A 21,270-nucleotide genomic window follows, 5' to 3' on the forward strand; every position below is an offset into this window, starting at 1 on the left:
ATGTCTATTTGGGTGTTTTGCCCATTTTTTAATTGGTTGATTAGATTTTCTTCCAAAGAGTTGTTTGAGCTTCGTATACATTCTGGTTATTAATCCCTTGTCAGATAGATAGTTTGCAAGTATTTTCTCCCTTCCTGTGGGTTGTCTCTTCACTTTTCTGATTGTTTCCGTTGCTGTGCGGAAGATTTTTAACTTGATACGATCTCATTTTTCTTTTTTTGCTTTGGTTGCCGGTGTTTGTGGGGCACTAAAGACATCTACTCCCATTCCAATTTCCTAGAGAGTTTCCCCAATGTTTTCTTTTAGTAGTTTTATAGTTTGAGGTCTTAAGTTTAAATCTTTAATCCATTTTGATTTAATTTTTGTATGTGGTGAGACATAGTGGTCTAGTTTTATTGTTTTGCACATGGATATCCAGTTATCCCAGCACCATTTATTGAAGAGACTGTTCTTTCCCCAGTGTATGTTCTTGGCACGTTTGTGAAAAATGAGTTTACTGTAGATTTCTGGATTTGTTTCTGGATTCTCTATTCTGTTTCATTGGTTTATGTGTTTGTTTTTATGCCAGAACCATGCTGTTTTGTTACTATAGTTCTGTAGTATAATTTGAAGCCAGGTAATGTGATTCCCTTCGTTTTGTTGTTTTTGCTCAGGATAGCTTTGACTATTATGGGTCTTTTGTAATTTCATATAGATTTTAGATTTTTTCTCTCTATTTCTGTGAAGAATGTCATTGGTATTTTGGTAGAGATTGCATTGAATCTGTAGGTTGCTTTTGGTAGTATGGACATTTTAAGAATATTGATTCTTCCAATCCACGAACATGGAATATCTTTTCCTTTTTTGTGAAGCCTCTTCAATTCCTTTCATCAGTGTTTTTTGTTTGTTTGTTTGTTTGTTTTTTATTTGAGACAGAGTCTTGCTCTGTCGCCTGGGCTGGAGTGCAGTGGCCAGATCTCAGCTCACTGCAAGCTCTGCCTCCGGGTTTACGCCATTCTCCTGCCTCAGCCTCCCAAGTAGCTGGGACTACAGGCGCCCACCACCTCGCCCGACTAGTTTTTTGTATTTTTTTTAGTAGAGACGGGGTTTCACCATGTTAGCCAGGATGGTCTCGATCTCCTGACCTCGTGATCCGCCCATCTCGGCCTCCCAAAGTGCTGGGATTACAGGCTTGAGCGTTTTATAGTTTTCATTGCAGAAGTCTTTCACTTATTTGGTTAAGTTAATTCCTAGGTATTGTATTTTATTTGCAGCTATTGTAAGTGAGATTACTTTCTTGTTTCTTTTTCAGATTGTTTGCTGCTGGCATGGCAATATGCCATGAATTTTTGTATGTTGATTTTGTATCCTGCAACTTTACTGAATTTGTTTATCAGTTCTAATAGTTTTTTGGAGGAGTCTTTAGGTTTTTCCAAATATAAGAACAGATCATCTGCAAACAAGAATAATTTGACTTCTTCATTTCTGGTTTGGATGTCCTTTATTTCTTTCTCTTTTCTGGTTTCTCTGTTTTGCTGAGGTATGTTTCTTCTATACCCAGTTTGTTGAAGGTATTTATCATGAAGGGATGTTGAATTTCATCAAATGCTTTTTCAGCATGACTTGAAATAATCATATGGTCCTTTATTTTGTTGACATGATGTATCACATTGATTGGTTTATGTAAGTTGAACCATCCTTGCATCCCTGGGATGAATCCCACTTAATCTTTCTAATGTGTTGTTGAATTGGTTTGTTCATATTTTGTTGAGGATTTTTGCATCAGTCTTCATCAGAGATATGGCCATTATTTTTCTCTTTTTTTGATGTCTCTTAGTCTGATTTTGGTATGAAGATAACAATGACCTGGTAGAATGAGTTTGGTAGTATTCACTCTTGCTCTATATTTTGGAATGGTTTGAGTGGGATAGGTGTTAGTTCTTCTGTAAATGTTTGGTAAAATATAGCAGTAAAGTCATCAGGTCCTGGGATTTTCTTTGCTGGGAGACTTTTTATTACAGCTTTTATCTCATTACATGTTACTGGTCTGTTCAGGCTTTGGATTTCTTCATAGTTCAATCTTGGTAGGTTATATGTGTCTATGAATTTATCCATGTATTCTATGTTTTCTAATTTATTGGTGTATAACTGTTCATACTAGCCACTAATGATCCTTTAAATTTCTGTAGTATCTGTCAAAATGCCTTCTTTTTCACCTTTGATTTTATTTATTTAGGTCTTCTCCCTTTTTTTCTGAGTCTGGCTAAAAGTTTGTTGATTTTATCTTTTCAAAAAAACCAAGTTTTGGTTTCATTGATCTTTTGTATTGTTTTCTTCATTTAAGTTTCATTTATTTCTGCTCTGATCTTTGTTATTCTTTTCTTCTACCAATTTTGAGTTTGTTTTGCTCTTGCTATTTTAATTCTTTAAGATGCATTGTTAGATTGTTTATTTGACATTTTTCTACTTTTTTGAGAAATGTAGGGGGTTCCTAATGAAGAGGCATCACCTTGGTGGTCCTGGATACAGCCCAGAAGAATTATCTTGATTACCAGGCAGAGACTGTTGTTCTCTTCCCTTACTTCCTCCCAAACAAATTCTTTTGCTCTATGCTGAGCTGCCTGAAGCTGTGGAAGGAGTGACACAGGAACCCCTGTGACCACCACCACTGGGACTGCACTGGGTCGTACCTGAAGCCAGCACAGCGCTGGGTCCCATCGAAGGCCTATAGTAACCACTGCCTTGCTACCAGCTGTGTTCGCTCAAGGCCCCAGGGCTCTACAGTGGGTGTTGAAGCCAGCCAAGCTTGTGTCCTTTCCTTCAGGGCAATGAGTTCCCCTCAAGTCTAGGTGTGTACAGAGATGTCGTCAGAAAGTCAGGACCCCTGACACACCTACCTGGTGCTCTATTCTACTGCAGCTGAGCTGGCACCCAAGCCCCAAGACAAAAGTCCTTCCTATTCTTCCCTCCCCTTTCCACAAGCAGAATAGTGTCTCTCATATGGCCACCACCACTCCAGGCCCATGATGAATACTGTCTGGCTACTGCTAATGTTCACTCAAGGCCAAGGGAATCTATAGTCAACTCGTGATGAATATTGCCAGGCCTGGAACTCTCCCTTCAGGGCAGTAGGCTCCCCTCTGCCTTGGGGCAGTTCAAAAAATGCTGTCCACGAAGCAAGGCCTGGAATCAATGATCTTAAGAGCCCACTTGGTTCTGTGTCCCACTGTGACTGAGCTGGCACCTAAACTGTAAGACAAAGTCCCCTTTCCCCTTCCCTCTCTTTTTCTTTAGCAGAAGGGGTCTCTCCCCATAGCCACCACATCCGGGAATATGCTGGGTCACACATGAAGCCAGTATATCTCTGAGTCTCACCCAAGTTTCATGGTGAGTACTCCTGGCTACCAAGGAGTACTTCAGAGCCCAAGGGCTCTTTCATCAGCAGGTGGCGAATCTTGTCAGAACTAAGTATTTCCCTTCAAGACAGCAGGTTTCTTTCTGGCCCAGGGTGTGTCTAGAAATGTCTGGGAGCTAGGGCTTGGGATGGGGGCCTCAGCACTCTGCCTAATGCCCTATCATACTGTGGCTGAGCTGGTATCCAAGTTGCAAGGCAAAGTCTTCTTTACTCTTCTCTCTCCTCTGCTCAAGTGGAAGAAAAGAGTCTGTCCTTGAGTTATAAGCTGCACTGCCTGGGGTTGGGAGAGGGGTGGTGGAAGTACTCCCTTGGCCACCCCAGTTGGTGTCTCAGTAGGTCATGTGCTCCTTCAAGTCCACTGGCTTCACACCCTGCACAATTCCTTATACAAGAATTGTGGTCCTTATGGCCTAGACAATCTTTCAAGTTTATTTAGGACTCCAGAGCTCTTTAGCCTGCAGTGGCAAGGCTTGCTGGAATTCAGGTTCCAACTGCTGAGATAGGAGATTCCCCTATCACCAAGGTTGGACTAAATGTTCCCTCCATGGGAGCTGGCTGAGTTCTGCCCGGTGTTGCTTTCTGCTGTGACACAACCGCACTGAGTTCCAATGCAGAGTCGCACAATCACCATGCTCACTCTTTCCCAAGTACAGATTCTCTCTCTTCAGCACATGGCCACTGCCAGGAGATGGGGAAGGTGGGGGTGTATTCAAGACTGTCCCTACACGCCTCAGTGCCTCTTTTGGTGATATGAAGTAAAAACCAGGTACTGTGATTGGTCACCTGACTTTTGATTCTTATGAAGGTCCTTTTTTTGTGTAGATAATTGTTCAATTTTGTTTTCCTGTTGGGAGGACAATCTGTGGAGACTTCTATTTTGCCATCTTGTGCAACCTCCTCATTAATATTTAAGTCAAAAATAGAATAAAATATTTAGTAGAAATAACAGAGATTTTATTTTTGTTTTTAATTGGCATCTATTGTTTGTGGGTGTCTGAAGCCTGATTTTAGATTATTTTGAGGATAAAAATGCTGTTTTCATGAAGAGCTGCTGCAACAATCATTGAACTATGGAAATATGGTAGCGTAATTTTTATTATTTGGTGACTAAAAGCATCTTAAAAGGCATTTCTTTAAGTGAAGTGTAACTACATTTTGGTAGATACATTTATCTTGTTTTTTGAGATAATTGGAAATGTTCTGGGTTATCTCAAAACCAAAGTTGAGAATTACACAGAAAAATTGCGCAATCTTTCTTCCTAAACACATGCAGGCTCTGAATTCTAGCTTGGTCTGGAGTTCCGGGAGCTGGAAAAGATAATGAGGATGGCTCCTGAAAATTCAGGGAATCTAAAGTCTGAGTGTCAACTTTGGGATGACAGCCCAGACAGGAAATGTTGGGAAGTGAGGGAAAATCGGCAGCACCAGGTCCACAAGCAAGATATTGACTCTGATCTGACACTGAAGCAGCAGTGAAAATTCTCAAACTCATGTCTTAAATACAGTCTTATGTAAATCACAAAATTAGAGATGTAGTTGGAACATCTAGGGATCATTTTAGCACCTGCCTTTCTCTAAGTTGCCATGTGTGCATTTTTAAATAATTAAATGCAACAATTTATAATCACTTCTTTGAAAGTTGCCCATTAAAATCTGTGATCCGATTAAAAACCTATTTCAGACTTAATCAATTGTGTTTACTTCTCATTGCATGCATTAACTTTATTTTGGTTTTTCTGCACATCTTTTTTTTTTTTTTTTTTTTGCTAAAACTTATAAAAAAAAATAAGCAGTTTTCTGGCTTCTCTATTATTTCTTTAGGTGTTCACAAAAGCAAATAAGTTTAAGAATGTGTACCATTTTCATTTATAACCATGATTTCACCTATCCACAAATTTTGGAAAACTATTTCTTTTGAGCATACATTTTCCATGATTTGTCTCACATCAGGAGTGATTTTTTAAAAAACCTTAGTAATGGTTCAGCCATTTTTAATGATAGGAAGGTGGTAGAAAAAAATCAACGCATTTCTTCTTTTTTTATTGTGTTAAAAAACACATAACATAAAATTTACCATCTTGATTCTTTCTAAGTCAATGACAGTGTTAACTGTGTGCACATTGTTACACAACAGATCTCTAGACATTTTTCATTTTGTAAAATTCAAACTGTGCCCATTGAGCTATTTTCTTCTGCCCCCTCCACCCACCCTTGGCAAATGCCATTCTACTTTCTGTTTCTAAGAGTCTGACTATTTAAATACTTCATATAAGTGGAATCACACAATATTTGTTTTTGTCACTGGCTTATTTCACATTATGTCCTTAAGCTTTATCCATTTTGTAGCATATACCAGGATTTCATTTCCTTCTTTTAAAAGGTCAAATAATATTTCATTGAATGTATATACTACATTTTGGCTGTCCATTCATTCATTGAGGGACATTTAGGTTGCTTTTACCTCTCCTTTATTATTTAAAAAAATGCTGCAAGGAGCATGAGTGTGCTGATATCCCTTTGAGATCCTGTTTTCAATTCTTGGGGATACATATCCTGAAGTTAAATTGCTGGATCGTAAAGTAATTCTATTTTTAATTTTTTGAGGAACTTTTGTACTATGTTCCATAGCGGGCTGCACCATTTTACATTCCTAGCAACAGTGCACAAAGGTTCCAATTTCTCAACATCCTTGTTGATATTTGTTAATTTCTGTTTTTTTGTTTTTGTTTTTGTTTTTTTCAGTTTTTAATATAAAATAAATGCCATCCCAATGGACATAAGGTAATATCTAGTGGTTTTGATTTTTATTTCCCTGATATTTAATGATACTGAGCATTTGACTATTGTCTTTGGAGAAATGTTTGTTCAAGTCCTTTGTTCATTTTTAATCGAGTTTTTTTTTTTGTTCTCTTATTTCTTTGCAAGAGTTATTTATATACTGTGGATATTAACCTCTCATCAGATATATGGCTTGCAACTATTTTCTCCTATTACATAAGTTCCCTTTTTAATCTGTTGATTGTTTCCTGTGCTGTGAAAAAGCTTTAAGTTTGATATACTCCTATTTGTCTATTTTTTTTTTTTGCTTTTGTTGCCTGTGCTTTAGGTCTTATATCCAAAGAATCATTGCTAAATTAAATGTCATGAAGCTCTCCTCCTATATTATATTAACTTTAGAGTTTCAGCTCTTACACTTAAGCCTTTAATCCATTCTGAGTGGATCTTTGTATATTGTATATTAAAGGGTCCAATTTCAGTATTTTACATTCAGTTTTCCAAGCACCATTTGTTGAAGATGCTATTCATACCCTATTTTGTAGCTTGGCACCTTTATTGAAGTTCATTTGATCATATACATGTGGATTTATTTCTAGGCCTTATATTCTGTTCCATTAGTCTATATGTCTGTCTTTATTCCAGTATCATACATTTCGATTGGTGTAGCTTTGTAAAGTGTTTTGAAGTCAGGAAGTGTGAGGCCTCTAGCTTTGTTTTACTTTCTCAAGATTATTTTGACTATTCAGGGTCCTTTGACATTCCATATTTATTTTAGGTTAAGTTGTACGAACTCTACAAAAAATGACATTGGAGATTTGGTAGGGATTGAATTGAATCTGTAGATTCCTTTTGGTACTATGGACACTTTAACAATATTGTTTTCCACTTCATAAACATGAGATAGTTTTCCATTTATTTGTGACTTCTTTGATTTCCTTCAGTAATGTTTTGAAATTTTCAATGTATAAATATTTTACCTCCTTTATTAAGTTTATTCTTAAGTATTTTATTCTGTTTGATGATGTAAATGGTATTGTTTTTCTAATTTTCTTTTCAGATTGCTTATTGTTACTGGGTAGAAACACAACTAATATTTGCATATTGATTTTGTATTCTGCAACTTTGCTGAATTTGTTTATTAGTTTTTCCTGTGGAATCATTAGGGTTTTTCACATATAGGACTATGTTGTCTGCACAAGATAATTTTACTTTTTTTTTCTTTTTAGTTTGCATGCTTTTTTTTTTTTTTCTTCTTCTTCTTTCTCTTATCTAATTGCTCAGGCTAGGACTTGCATTACTGTGTTAAATAGAAGTGGTAATAGTGGGCATTCTGGCTGGGCGTAGTGGCTCACGCCTATAATCCCAGCACTTTGGGAGGCCGAGGTGGGTGGATCACCTGAGGTCAGGAGTTCAAGACCAGCCTGGCCAACATGGTGAAACATTGTCTCTACAAAATTACAAAAACTAGCCGGGTATGATGGTGGATGCCTGTAATCCTAACCACTCAGGTGGCTGAGGAGGGAGAATCGCTTGAACCTGGGAGGCAGAGGTTGCAGTGAGCCGAGATCGTGCCATTGCACTCTAGCCTGGGTGACAGAGCAAGACTCCATCTTAAAAAAAAAAAAAAAAAGTGAGCATTCTTGTCTTGTTCCTGATCTTAGCGTAAATGCTTTCGGTTTTTCACTGTTGTGTGTTGTGTTAACTGTGGGATTTTTATATATGGCCTTTATTATGTTGAGATAATTTCCTTCTATTCCTAGTTTGTTTTGAGTTTTTACCATGAAAGCATGTTGAATTTTGTTATATGCTTTTTCTGTATCTACTGAGATGATCATGTAATTTTTATTTTTTGTTCTGTTAATGTGGTGTATCACATTAATTTGTTTTTGTATGTTGAACAATTCTTGCATCCCAGGGACAAACCCCACTTGGTCATGGTGTATAATCCTTTTAATGTGCTGTTGAATTATACTTGCTAGTATTTTGTTGATAAATTTTTCATACATATTTATCAGGGAGATTGGTCTGAAGAAAACTTTCATTCCCTTTAGTATCTTTGTCTGACTTTGGAGTGAGAGTAATGCTGGCCTCATAATATGAGTTTCAAAGTATTCTCTCTTCTTCAATTTCTTGAAAGAGTTTAAGAAGAATTGGCATTAATTCTTTAAATGTTTGTTAGAATTCTCCAGTGATGCCGTCTGGTCCTGGAGGTTTCTTTGTTGGGAGGTTTTGCTGCTTGACTCAATCATCTTACTAATTAAAGTTTTCTTGAGATTTTCTATTTATTCATGATTCAGTCTTGGTAGGCTATATATTTCCAGAAATTTATCCATTTCATCTAGGTTATCTAATTTGTTGCTGTATAATTGTTCAAATTAGTCTCTTATGATCCCTTTGGATTTCTGTGGCATTGGTTGTAATGTCTCCTCTTTAATTTCTGATTCGTTTTTTCTCTCTCTTTTTCTGTCTCTGTCTCATTAGTCTAGCTATGGCTTTGCCAATTTTGTTAACCTTTTTGAAAAAATAACTTAGTTTCATTGATTTTTTTCTATTGTTTTTCTATTGTTTCATATATTTCTGCTTTAGTGTTTATTATTTCCTTCCTTCTACTAACTTTGAGTTAAGTTTTTTCTTTCTCTGGTTCCTTGTGTTGTAATGTTAGATTGTTAATTTGAGATCTTTCATCTTTATAATGTAAGCGTTTACCACTGTTAACTTTCCTCTTAGTATGACTATCGTTGCATCCCATAATTTTTGGTATGTTTTGTTTCTGTTTTTATCTCAATATATTTTCTAAATTTTCTTTTTATTTCCTTTTGATGTACCAGTAGTTCAAGAATGTGTTGTTTAATTTCCAGATACTTGAGAATTTATTAGTTTTTCTTTTGCTAATGATTTTGGGTTTCATTCCATTGTGGTTGAATGGACTTTTTATTATTATATAATGTTCTTATTTACATCTTGTGATAGTTTTTAACTTAAAGCCAATTTTTCCTAATAAAAGTATGACCACCCCTACACTCTTTTGGTTAGTATTTGTATGGAATATTTTTATCCTTTCACTTTCAGCCTATTTGTGTGTTCTTCTCTGTAAAGTGAGTCTCTAATAGACAGCATATAGTTGGATCTTATTTTTCACTTGTTTGTTTTCTTTTCTTGCTACTTTCCTTTGTGTTTTGTTAATTTTTTTGTAGCAACATACCTTGATTTTTTTAATTTCCTTTTGTGTTTCTTCTGTACGTATTTTCTTTGTGGTTACTATGGAGGCTATATAAAATATCATATTAATAGCAATTTACTTTATACTTATAACAGCTCAAGCTCAATTACATACAAAAAACTCTGCTCTGTTACATCCCCCAACACATTCTATATTATCAATGTTACAGATTACATCTTCTATATTTCATATCCATTAACCTAGTTAGTAGTTATATTTTTATTCTTTTATCTTTTAAATTCTATACTAGAATAAAAGTGATTTTTCATCACTATTGCCATATTATATTTATCTTTACAAATGCTGTATATATTTTTTTGTTTTCATTTGCTGTCTAGTGTCCCTTTGTTTCAACTTGAAGGACTCACTTTCCCATATCTTGTAAGGCAGGTTTAGCAGACTTGAAATCCCTCAACTTTTGTTTATCTAGGAAAGTCCCCTCTCCTTCATTTATGAAGGACAGTTTTAGATGACATGATATTCTTGGTTGGCAATTTTCTTACTTTCAACCCTTTGAGTACATCATCCTACTCCCTTCTGATCTCTACTGTCTCTCCTGAGAAATCCACTTAATCTTATGGGAGCTCCCTTGTTTAGGATGAGTCACTTTCTCTCTCTCTCTTTTTTTTTGTTAAGATTTTCTCTTTATCTTTAACATATACAGTTGGATTTTAATGTGTTTTCATGTAGACTTCTTTGGATTTATCCTATGTGTAGTTCTTTGAGTATCATGAATATGGATGTCTATTTTTTTTTCTCAGATTTGGGGACTTTTTGGCCATTGTTTCTTCAAATAAGCTCTTTACACATTTTCCTTTGTTTCCCTCTTCTCCTTCTGAAACTTTCATAGTGAATACATTGGTCCACTTGATGATGTCCCATGAGTTCCTTAGGCTTTCTTCACTTTTCTTCATTTTTTTTTTTTGTTGTTGTTGTTGTTGTTCCTCTAACTTGATAATTCCAAATGATCTGTCTTCAAGTTCACTGATTCTTCTGTGTGATCAACACTTCTGTTAAATCCCTCTGGTGAATTTTTCAATTCAGTTATTTTATTCTTCAGGTCCGGATTTTCTGTTTTGTTTTGTTTTTTTAATCAGTTTCTATCTCTTTATTGATATTCTCTCTTTGTTCATGCAGCTTTCCTGATTTCATTTGATTGTCTGTGTTCTCTTATAGTGCACTGAGTTTCTTTATAACTATTTTATGTTCTTTTTTTGTGTGTGTGTGATGGAGTCTTACTCTGTTGCCCAGGCTGGAGTGCAGTGGTGTAATCTTGGCTCACTGCAGCCTCTGCCTCCTGGGTTCAAGTGATTCTCCTGCCTCAGCCTCCTGAGTAGCTAGGATTACAGGCGCCTGCCACCACACCCAGCTAATTTTTTTTTATTTTTGGTAGAGACAGGGTTATGCCATGTTGGCCAGGCTGGTCTTGAACAGCTGACCTCAGGTGATCCACCTGCCTTGGCCTCCTGAAGTGCTGGGATTACAGGCGTGAACCACTGCACCCAGCCCTGAATTCTTTTTTAAGTAATGTATAGATCTGTTTCTTCAGGTCAGCACCTGGAGATTTGTTTTATTCCATTGATTCAGCCATGTTTTGTTTCTTCATATTCCTTCTTTTCTTTTTTTTTCTTTCTTTTTTTTTTTTTTTTTTTTTGGTGTGATTTGTGCAGTTGAAAAAAATCAACACCTCTCTAGTCTTTACAGACTGGATTTGTGCAGAGGAAGATCTTCACCAGTTGGCCTGGCTACAGTTTCTGGGGGCCTCCTAAACCTTTTCTGGAGATGAATCTTCACTGGGCTTATGTACGTGACTACCCAATTAGAGAGGTTTGCCAGTTTCTTTTTGAGGGTCTTGTAGTCTCTTGCTCTCTCAGGTATCTATCTGCAGTACTTCACATTCTCTGACACTGCAGTAAGTCACTGAGTTCTCTTTTGTTCTCAGCAACCCTCAAGCATCCAAAGTATGCTAGCTCCCCATCAGTATTCTGAGCCAAGTTAACACAGAAACTATCTCCACAGGCAGTCCCCTCAAAAGCTATAAAGTTGGATGAATATTCTACTCTTCTCTTTCCATCCCAGTGGAGAAGACGCAAGTTGTGTGTTTATTCCCATTTGCACTGTTGCTGGCTTGGGGGAGGGTCCACTGGGGATTAAATGCAATGTCTACGGTGACTGTTCTTGGTTTTGAGCTTGCCTGGTGTTCCATGACTTCTTAACTGGTTTTGCAGTTCTCTTGAAAGCTTTTTGGAACATATGTTCTTGTTAAATCAGTGCCTTTGCGCAGCCTGGTCTGGGGTTTCCCATTTTGCCATCTTGCTAATATCACTCCGGACTTTTCTCAAGTAGTTGCAACATGTTTAGTTTCAATGGTTGTACACTTAAGTGATAACAGATAATTCAAAATCATCCAAATGTTTGAAAATCTGTTTCTCTCAAGTCAGTCATCAATAAGAAAATGTGGCATTGCTTAAGAATAACAAACATAAAACTCTAGAATTATTTACTCATGCACTTCTATGCATACAATGTTTCCATAATTACCTAAATATTTTTATAATTATTGATTTTTACAGTCATATAGCATTGCTTGTTATCTAATTATGCTTTTAAATTGCTGCTGTGAGTGGTCAGAGTTTTACAACTCTATTTTTGTAAAGAAGAAAAAACCAAGAACATTAAATGTTTTATACTTTTTAAATGTGGTGTTAGACTTGAGGTAAAATTTATAAAAGCTTGAAAATGTAAAAGGTAAATTATTCTGTATGTCTCACTTAACTCGTTCGAATTGAAGGTACAGTGTTGGTTTTCATAGCTTACCCTTTCTACCTTGATGTTGTGAAATGAATATTAAGTTTCATCCATATGCCCAGAGATAGACTTTTATTTAAAATTTTCACAGTAAGCAGATGCCTAGAAGGATTCTAGTCCCTTTTGTTATTTTCTCTTTTTTCAAGAGAATCCCCAATTTGGACTTTGCCAAAGGAAGAACATATAAAACGTTTGCAGCTTCTTGCTGACTTCAGTGTTTAGTTTTAAGTATTTTCATTGAATGAAATTCTTTTGTGTTACAATTCCATTTGATATTATGAAAATTTGATTTGCAATAAAAATAGGATTGTTCCTTTATGAGAGAGGCCAGGTATAACTCTTTTTTGCAGTTCTGTACTCATCTTTATTCTTTTCTATGTAAGCAGTCACTATGTTTTCTTTTGTAATTGGGCATATGATATGCATTCTAACCCATGGAAAAAAAGGCTGTCAGCAAGATTGTTTCTTTTGTTAGCATAGCTGTTTCTTTTCTTACTGCCATTCTTAAGACTTATATGACAAGCCAGTTGAAATAAAATTTCCTGTGTTTAGGAAATAAATTGTACCCGGAAGCACAGAACTTTGAGCAGTGGGGATAAAACGTATTGTACTGTTGTACAGGCATATTCCTACCAAAATGTAAGACATTTTTATATTAGCAATATGTCTCTCAAAATGCAATAAAATAAGCATCAGATTATAATCCAATTTCAAAGAGTTCTCAATATGTGTAGTAACTTGATTCCACCATGATTGATTATAATTCATTACTTGTCACTAAATGACTTTGTAACTGGCTTGAAAAGAATAACCATTTGGAAATCCTGATAAATAATTTTTAAACTTTGTTACAGTTTATGTTAAACATTAATGTTTGTAAAGAGAGTGATATATTTAGTTGAGTTTTCTTGCTCTTTTTCCTTAACAAATTCTGTTTTATGCCTTTTTTTTAAACTGAGCTTTCACTGAAGTTTCAGTTTTGCAGGCAATATCACATACTTATTTCCTTTAATATTTATAGTGATCACTGCATTTTTGAGGGTTAAGCATTGAAAGAATTCTAGGGAAAACTACAGTTTGTTCCAGAGCCTTTTCTTTTTTCTGTTCTTTTCAGTAAAATCCTTTTACATATCCAGAAAAAATATCAATTTGGCTTTGTTTAGCAGTCGTTTTTGTTATTACGTCTAGCAAGATGGGTTTCAAACTGTGGTCTCTGGGACTTGTGTATGAGCGTTCAATGAGATGGCTCAGCAAAGATCTTGAGTAGGTGGTTTTTTGTTGTTTTGTTTGTTTGTTTTTTCTAACTACTGCAAATCTCACTATCAGATGTGGTATTATAGCAGTGAGTTATTTGAAAAAAAAATCAGTTAAAAAAATTGCTGTTGGCTTACAGTGATCCTGTAGGCAGAGACCAGGATTCTTCTAATCTCTCATGCTAGAAAACATCAGTGTCCTTTCTCCTCTGTCTCCCTTTTTAACCTCCTTTCTTCCCGTATTCATTAAGCATCTACTTCGTAAAAAGAAATAAACTTGACACACAAAAAAACCATGTTTTATTCTTGAAAAATTATACTGAGCAAAATATGCCAGATACTATATGATACACAAGTATACGACATTTTCAAAGCAAAACTAATACGGAGTTATAAAATATGTACACTACAAACATATAGAAAATCTCTGACATTCATACAGCCAACAGACACATGAAAAAATGCTCATCATCACTGGCCATCAGAGAAATGCAAATCAAAACCACAATGAGATACCATCTTACACCAGTTAGAATGGCGATCATTAAAAAGTCAGGAAACAACAGGTGCTGGAGAGGATGTGGAGAAATAGGAACACTTTTACACTGTTGGTGGGATTGTAAACTAGTTCAACCATTATGGAAAACAGTATGGCAATTCCTCAAGGATCTAGAACTAGAAGTACCATATGACCCAGCCATCCCATTATTGGGTATATACCCAAACGATTATAAATCATGCTGCTATAAAGACACATGCACACATATGTTTATTGCGGCACTATTCACAATAGCAAAGACTTGGAATCAACCCAAATGTCCATCAGTGACAGATTGGATTAAGAAAATGTGGCACATATACACCATGGAATACTATGCAGCCATAAAAAAGGATGAGTTTGTTTCCTTTGTAGGGACATGGATGCAGCTGGAAACCATCATTCTCAGCAAACTATCGCAAGAACAGAAAACCAAACACTGCATGTTCTCACTCATAGGTGGGAACTGAACAATGAGATCACTTGGACTCAGGAAGGGGAACATCACACACCGGGGCCTATCACGGGGAGGGAAGAGGGGAGAGGGATTGCACTGGGAGTTATACCTGATGTAAATGACGAGTTGATGGGTGCTGACGAGTTGATGGGTGCAGCACACCAACATGGCACAAGTATACATATGTAACAAACCTGCACGTTATGCACATGTACCCTAGAACTTAAAGTATAATAAAAAATTTAAAAAAAAATCAAAAAAGAAAAAAGAAAAAAAAAAAAGAAAATCTCTGCTGTCATGGAACTTAGTCCAATTTAAGCAGGCAAATGAGATCAGTCTTCAACTATGTTCAGTACAAGTCCTTAGATGGCAAATTAATAGCACAATCTAAGTACCAAAAGGGCTAGTAACAAAAGAGGAGAGATTTATCTTCTCTATCAGAGATGGTAAACAAGAAAACTCAGAACTGGAGTCACACCGCAGCTGTGTTTTTTCAACCAATATAGTGGGGTTTTCCCCACAAATTAAATTATTTTCCAACACTTAGAAATTGAAAGATTTCAAATAAAAATAAACATATAAAATTTTGAGCTTCTCTTGAAAACCTCAGAATCTTCAGTATCCTGAAGCCTCCTTTCCCTGCTAGCAGCAATAGGCTGACAGTGACTATCTGAGATATTTTCTGGCCTCCTCCACCATTTGGCCCCTTCATTTGTTCCTGCTTCTTGCTTTTACCCAAATGCATATGGGATGATGAGCCCTGCTCCATACTCATCTCTGACACCATATCAGCTCCTGTTCCTTTTAAATGTTTCCTCTTACTTTCCTCTTGTGACTTGTTACCACTGTCTTATACATGGCCTCTGTTACTGTGCACCCAGCAGCAGGGTAGACTGCTATAGCCTTACCCCCTATCCATCTCTCCCCAGTAAGGACAGTGTGCATACTTTTACCAGTATGTGTCATCCTATGGGGCAGGATGACAGTAAGTGAAGAAGCAGAGCCATTGCAAGATTGGGAGTGTAAAATAGATGCCATAAGTTACAGGCCTAATATCAGAGGACTAAGGCCAGTAAAGGAACTACGAGGAAGCATCTTTCATTTATTTTTTAGTATATATATATATATACACACACACACACACACACACACACACACACAGTATTTTTTCTATATATACATATTTGGCTTTTTGTTTCTTTTACATTTAAATTTTTATTTCAATAGGTTTTGGGGGAACAGGTGGTGTTTGATTACATGAATGAGTTATTTAGTGGTGATTTCTGAGATTTTGGTGCACCCATTACCCAAGCAGTGTATATAGTACTTATTGTATAGTCTTTTATCCCTCACTTCCCCATCTTTTCCCCCAAGTCCGCAAAGTTCATTTTATCATTTTTATGCCTTTGTGTCCTCAGAGTTTAGCTCCCACATATGAATGAGAACATAGAATGTTTGGTTTTCCATTCCTGAGTTACTTCACTTAGAATAGTAGTCTCCAGTTCCATCCAGGTTGCTGTGAATGCCATTATTTCATTCCTCTTTATGGCTGAGTAGTGTTCTATGGTATGTGTGTATGTGTGTGTGTGTGTGTGTGTGTGTGTGTGTGTGTGTGTGTGTGTATCACATTTTCTTAATCTACTTGATGATTGGTGGGCATTTGGGCTGGTTCCATATTTTTGCAATTGTGAATTGTGCTGCCCTAAACATGCATATGCCGGTGTCTTTTTTGTGTAATGACTTCTTTTCCTCTGGGTAGATATCCAGAGGTGGGATTGCTGGATCAAATCGTAGATCTGCTTTTAGTTCTTTAAGGAATCTGCACACTGTTTTCCATAGTGGTTGTACTAGTTTACATTTTTACCAACAGCGTAAAAGTGGACCTATGAGGAAGTTTCTGAGAAATGGTAGGTGAGTAAAAACAGGAGGCCAAGGACCAAAGATGAATTAAAAAGAGGGGTGGAAGTGGCCAATAAGCACATGAAAAATTGCTCAATATCATTAGACATCAGAGAAATTAAATTAAAACCACTGTAAGATATTGCTACATATCCACTAAGATGGCTACAATTTAAAAGATTGATAATACCAGTCAATGTGGATGTATCAGTCCATTCTCACACTGCTATAAAGATACTACCCATGACTGAGTAACTTACAAAGGAAAGAGGTTTAATTGACTCACAGTTCTACATGGCTGGGGAGGCCTCAGGAAACATAATCATGGAGGAAGGGGAAGAGGCATGCCTTACATGGCAGTAGGTGAGAGACAGCGAGTAAGAGCAGGGAAAATTGCCTTATAAAACTATCAGATCTCATGAGAACTCAGTCACTATCACAAGAACAGCATGGGGAAACTGCTCCCATGATCCCATCACCTCCCACCTGGTGCCTCCCTCGACATGTGAAGATTATGAGGATTACAATCTGAGATGAGATTTGGGTGGGGATACAAAGCCAAACCATATTAGTAGAGCAACTGCAATTCTCATATGTTGTTAGCAGAAATGTAAAATGATACAACTACTTTGGAAAAATAGTTTTGCATTTTCTTATAAAGTTAAATGTATACTTACCATAGGTATTTACCCTTGATCAGCGAAAACATGGGTCCACAAACACACTTGTGTATGAATGTTCATAGCAGTTTTTTTCATAATAGCCAAAAACTGGAAACAATTCAAATGCCCATCCCAAGGTAAATGAAAAAGAAATTGTGGTTTTCCATTTAATAGAATACTACTGTGCAATAACAATTACATGAATTTTTATACATAAAATAACATGCTTGATTCTCAAAAAATTATACTGAGCAAAAGAAATCAGTTATTGTGTAATTCACAAGTGTATGAAATTTAAGAGGCAGAACTAATTTATAGAAAGCAGATTGGTGATTTCTTGGGGCCAAAAGTGAGAGAAAACTGAAATGGGCATAAGAAAACATTTTGAGGTGTTGAACATATGCTATGATCATGATACTGATCATAGAAAATATTCTATGCTTATGATACTGATTACACAGGTGTATATAATTTTCAAGATTCATAGAACTGTATATTTAAAATATGTACAGATTATTGTATGTAAATTTCATGTAAATGAAATTGATTAAGTAAAAAAATACTTTTACAAAACAAGGCAGGCAATCCTAGGAGGGTGACACATAGACAACTGGGATAGATGAGCAGCAAAGGACATGAAATATTAAAAGGACATCAAAGTACTGACTTGGAGACCAAATGAATCCTTGGGACGCTTCCAGCTGCTGTAGATGACTTTTTTCCCCAGAGCTTCCCATATAGACAGCTGCCCTACCCAGTTTGCCTTAAAGGCACTCAGCATCTTCTCTTAGTTTATCAGTTACCTCAAGAACTTTGTATTTCTTCATTGCTTCCCATCACATAAAGCGAGGATCTGCTCATCCACTTGTTTTTGTAAATAAAGTTTTATTGAAACACAGCCACACTCCCTTGGTTCTGCATTGTCTGTGACTACTTTCATACTAAAATAACAGATTTGAGTATTTGCAACAGGACTGTGTAACCTGTAAAGCCTCAAACAATTAATATCTGGCCCTTGACAGAAAAATTAGCTGATTCTTCACATAAAGCCACACTTATCTCCCTGGCTCTCAAGCTCTCCCATTCTCTTGCCTACCTCTCTTACCCTTCTTCACATTGTATTTATTCTTCCTATTTAAATTTATTCCCCACTCCTGCCTTATTTGATTCTATATCTAATTACAAGGATTGCCTTCTTGCCTCTATCAGTCCTTGCTAATTCTTCTTTCATGTTGGTATTTAGTCTGTTCCCATAACTTAAAAGGACTTCCTTCTCTTTTGTCTTTCCAATTCCTATACCTAACTGAATTTCTGTTTCTTCCTTAAAGTTATCTCTTTGCCCCTGCTCTATCTGAACAAATCTTGAATGAATTCATGTCTTGCAGTTAAGTTGTTGGTTACTCTCTAGTTGGGTTGCTTTTACCGACAGCTAGATCAGAAGCTGGTTGAGGGAATATTTCTTCTCTTTATGCTCCTATAGCTTTCTTTCCCACTCCTAGCTCCAATGTTTTGGGGCAGTGTGTCAAATGTCTTTAATCTGTCCATGTCTTTCCATCTCCCATCCCACAGTCCTAGGTCATTGTCTCCTGCTTGGACTATTGCAGTATTATCTTAATTGGCCTCTCTGCTCCATTCTTACCCTTCTCGTCTCTGTTCTCACAGCACTTAGTATGATATTTTTAAAAAGTAAATCATGTTTTCCTCTACTCCTTAAAATGCTTCCATGACTTCCCTTTGCACTTACAAGAATCTGACCCTTGCTTATCCTGCCATCTCCACCTTCTGCCTTTTCCCCTACTTGTTGTACTTTACCCAACCAAGCCCTTTCCTAGCCCACAGCCTTTGTGGTGGTGGCTCCTTTTCCCAAAATCCTCTTCCTCCAGCTGTTTCTATGGCTTCTTATCCTTCACTGTCCTCAGACCTCTCTAAAGTCTGGTGCTTCCCCTGAAAAAGAAGTACCTTATATCAAGTAACCTTATTTTTCTCTTTCTAGGGGCCTGGCACACTTGAAAACTTTTCTATGATTATGTATGATTTAATGGTTTATCGTATGTCTCGTTATACCAGTTAATAACCACCATGAGGACAGAGATCTTTTCTATCTTGTTTGCTAGTATATCCCCAGCACCTAGCATGGGATCTGACTCACTGAAGACAATAAGCTATTGTTGAATGAATGAACAAGTGAAAACATAGTAGGCAAATAATAAATAACCAGTATTTTCTCTTCTGTTTCCATGAAATTTTTTTAATCCTAATGGAGTTCTTTCTTTACCTAATTTTTGCAGGTACTTCTATTGTGACTGTAAAAGCTTTTGCTCCTGACTCAGTTCAGGACAGCCTGAAATACTCAATTTTTAGTGGAAATGAAGATGGCGTTCTTTCCCTGTGCTCTAAGTCAGGTAATCCTTCTCTACCCTATAATAGCTTTATTTTCTGCTCTGTTTGATGTTATTTCTGCAAAATTTGCAAAGTAGAAATTGTTAGAGCTAACTAATTTAAAAAGTAAGCAAGAAAGAATTTTTTAAGCTAGCCTATGAAAAATTGCGGGAAATCAAGGACTATTTGTTTATATTCACTAAGAATTATATTCTTAATATTTCCAAATTAGACAGTGTCTATCCTGTCCTTCAAACTTTTGAAGATAAATTAGCTTCCACTTACAATTTACCCATCTATTTGGGAAAATTGGAGATAGAGTAGTGAGATCATTGACACTGAGTCCGAATTCAAAATAAGAACATGTCTAGCTGTAAGGAATCTTCATCAGAGATTCTTGTAATTTGCTACTGAATATCAACAACACAACAAAATAAAGAACAGCTGCGAAGGTTTCTATACAGTAGTAAAGAAATTACTTCCAAATACAGCATGTAATAAATTTAGCTTCAGTAAGACCATTACTGTTTTAAATGAATACCAATTGATTATTTCAAACGTACTTTTTTTTTCACTAACGACTCTGTAGTAGATACACATCTGCTTTGTTGTCAAACTTCAAGAAGAATGTTTCTAATAATGTCTATGTTGCCATACAACCGCCTTATTTAATCTATACTGCACGCACCTGGGAATAATTGAGAGAGGGAAATTCCTTAGGTAAATGTACTGTCATCCAGGGTGACGTTATGACTTTTTGGTCCACACAGCCTTTGGTCAGCAACCTTTCTGAGGTAGCCTGCTAGAAGTCTTCATCTCTTCATCCTGTTGTTGCATTAAAGGGTGGTGTAGAAAGCCTGTTCACAAAGGGCCATTTGTAAACATCACCAAGTCTTAATTTTCTTGCAGTCCAGGTGTCTGAGGGTTATGGGAAAGCAGCCGAGATTAAAATGCTTAGGAAGAAAGAAGGGTAACAGAGCTGGCATATTTTCCCAGGCTATCCAGATCCTCTGCCACCACACTCCTAACATGGCCCAGACCTGGTCTTATTTCTTCTACAGTCCATCATTAAAATGCAGATAAAATCTTCCTAGAGTTAGTCCAAAGAGGTCATTCACAGGAACATCTTTATTTTTTGATTAGATAACTTGTATACATTGAGTTTTAAAATTTTACTGTGAAATATCTGCCAGATGGTATGTTGAAATGTATAAGACTGTTTACTCCAGCCTGGGCAACAGAGTGGTGAGACTCCGTCTCAAAAAAAAAAAAAAGAAAAAAAAAAAGACTGTTTAATGGACAATAGTAAAATAAAAACCCATATACATGCCACCCATCTCTGGAAACAGACATTTCGGTAGTCCTCCCTTATCCTTAGTTTCTCTTTCTCCAGGCTCAGCTACCTGTGGTCAACCATGGCCCAAAAATATTAAATGGGAAGCTCTAGAAATAAACGATTCATACGTTTTAAATTTCTCACTATTCTGAGTAGTGTGACGAAATCTCACATCATCCTACGCCGTCCCACCCAGAAGTAAATCCTCTTTTTGTCCAGGGTCTCCACACTGTACATGCTCCCTGTCTATTAGTCAGTAGCTGTCTCAATTCTCAGTTCCACAGTCACATATTGCAGTACTTATATTCATGTCACTCTTATGGAACTTAATAATGGCCCCAAAGCACAAGTGTAGTATTCTGGCAATTTGGATATGCCAAAGAGAAGTGGTAAAGTGTTTTTTGATTTTTTTTTTGGAAGTGAAAGATGAAAGTTCTCAATTTAATAAGAAAAGATAAAAGATTGTATGCTGAGGTTGCTAAGATCTACAGTAAGAATGACTATTCTACTTGTGAACTTGTGAAGAAAGAAAAAAAAATTGTGCTA

At 36.5% G+C, this 21,270-nt stretch overlaps 1 protein-coding gene across 1 annotated transcript in view; it reads left to right on the forward strand.

Annotated features, from left to right (window-relative positions):
* LOC105463508 (dachsous cadherin-related 2) overlaps window positions 1-21,270 on the forward strand; it is a 269,926-nt gene that overhangs the window by 208,485 nt on the left and 40,171 nt on the right. Inside the window, exon 14 of the mRNA XM_011710642.3 lies at window positions 19,298-19,411. Coding sequence (XP_011708944.2) covers window positions 19,298-19,411 — 114 coding nt within the window. The remainder of the gene's footprint in view (window positions 1-19,297; window positions 19,412-21,270) is intronic.

The sequence above is a fragment of the Macaca nemestrina genome, chromosome 3 (genome assembly GCF_043159975.1).
Source record: "Macaca nemestrina isolate mMacNem1 chromosome 3, mMacNem.hap1, whole genome shotgun sequence".
NCBI classification, from domain to species: Eukaryota; Metazoa; Chordata; class Mammalia; order Primates; family Cercopithecidae; genus Macaca; species Macaca nemestrina.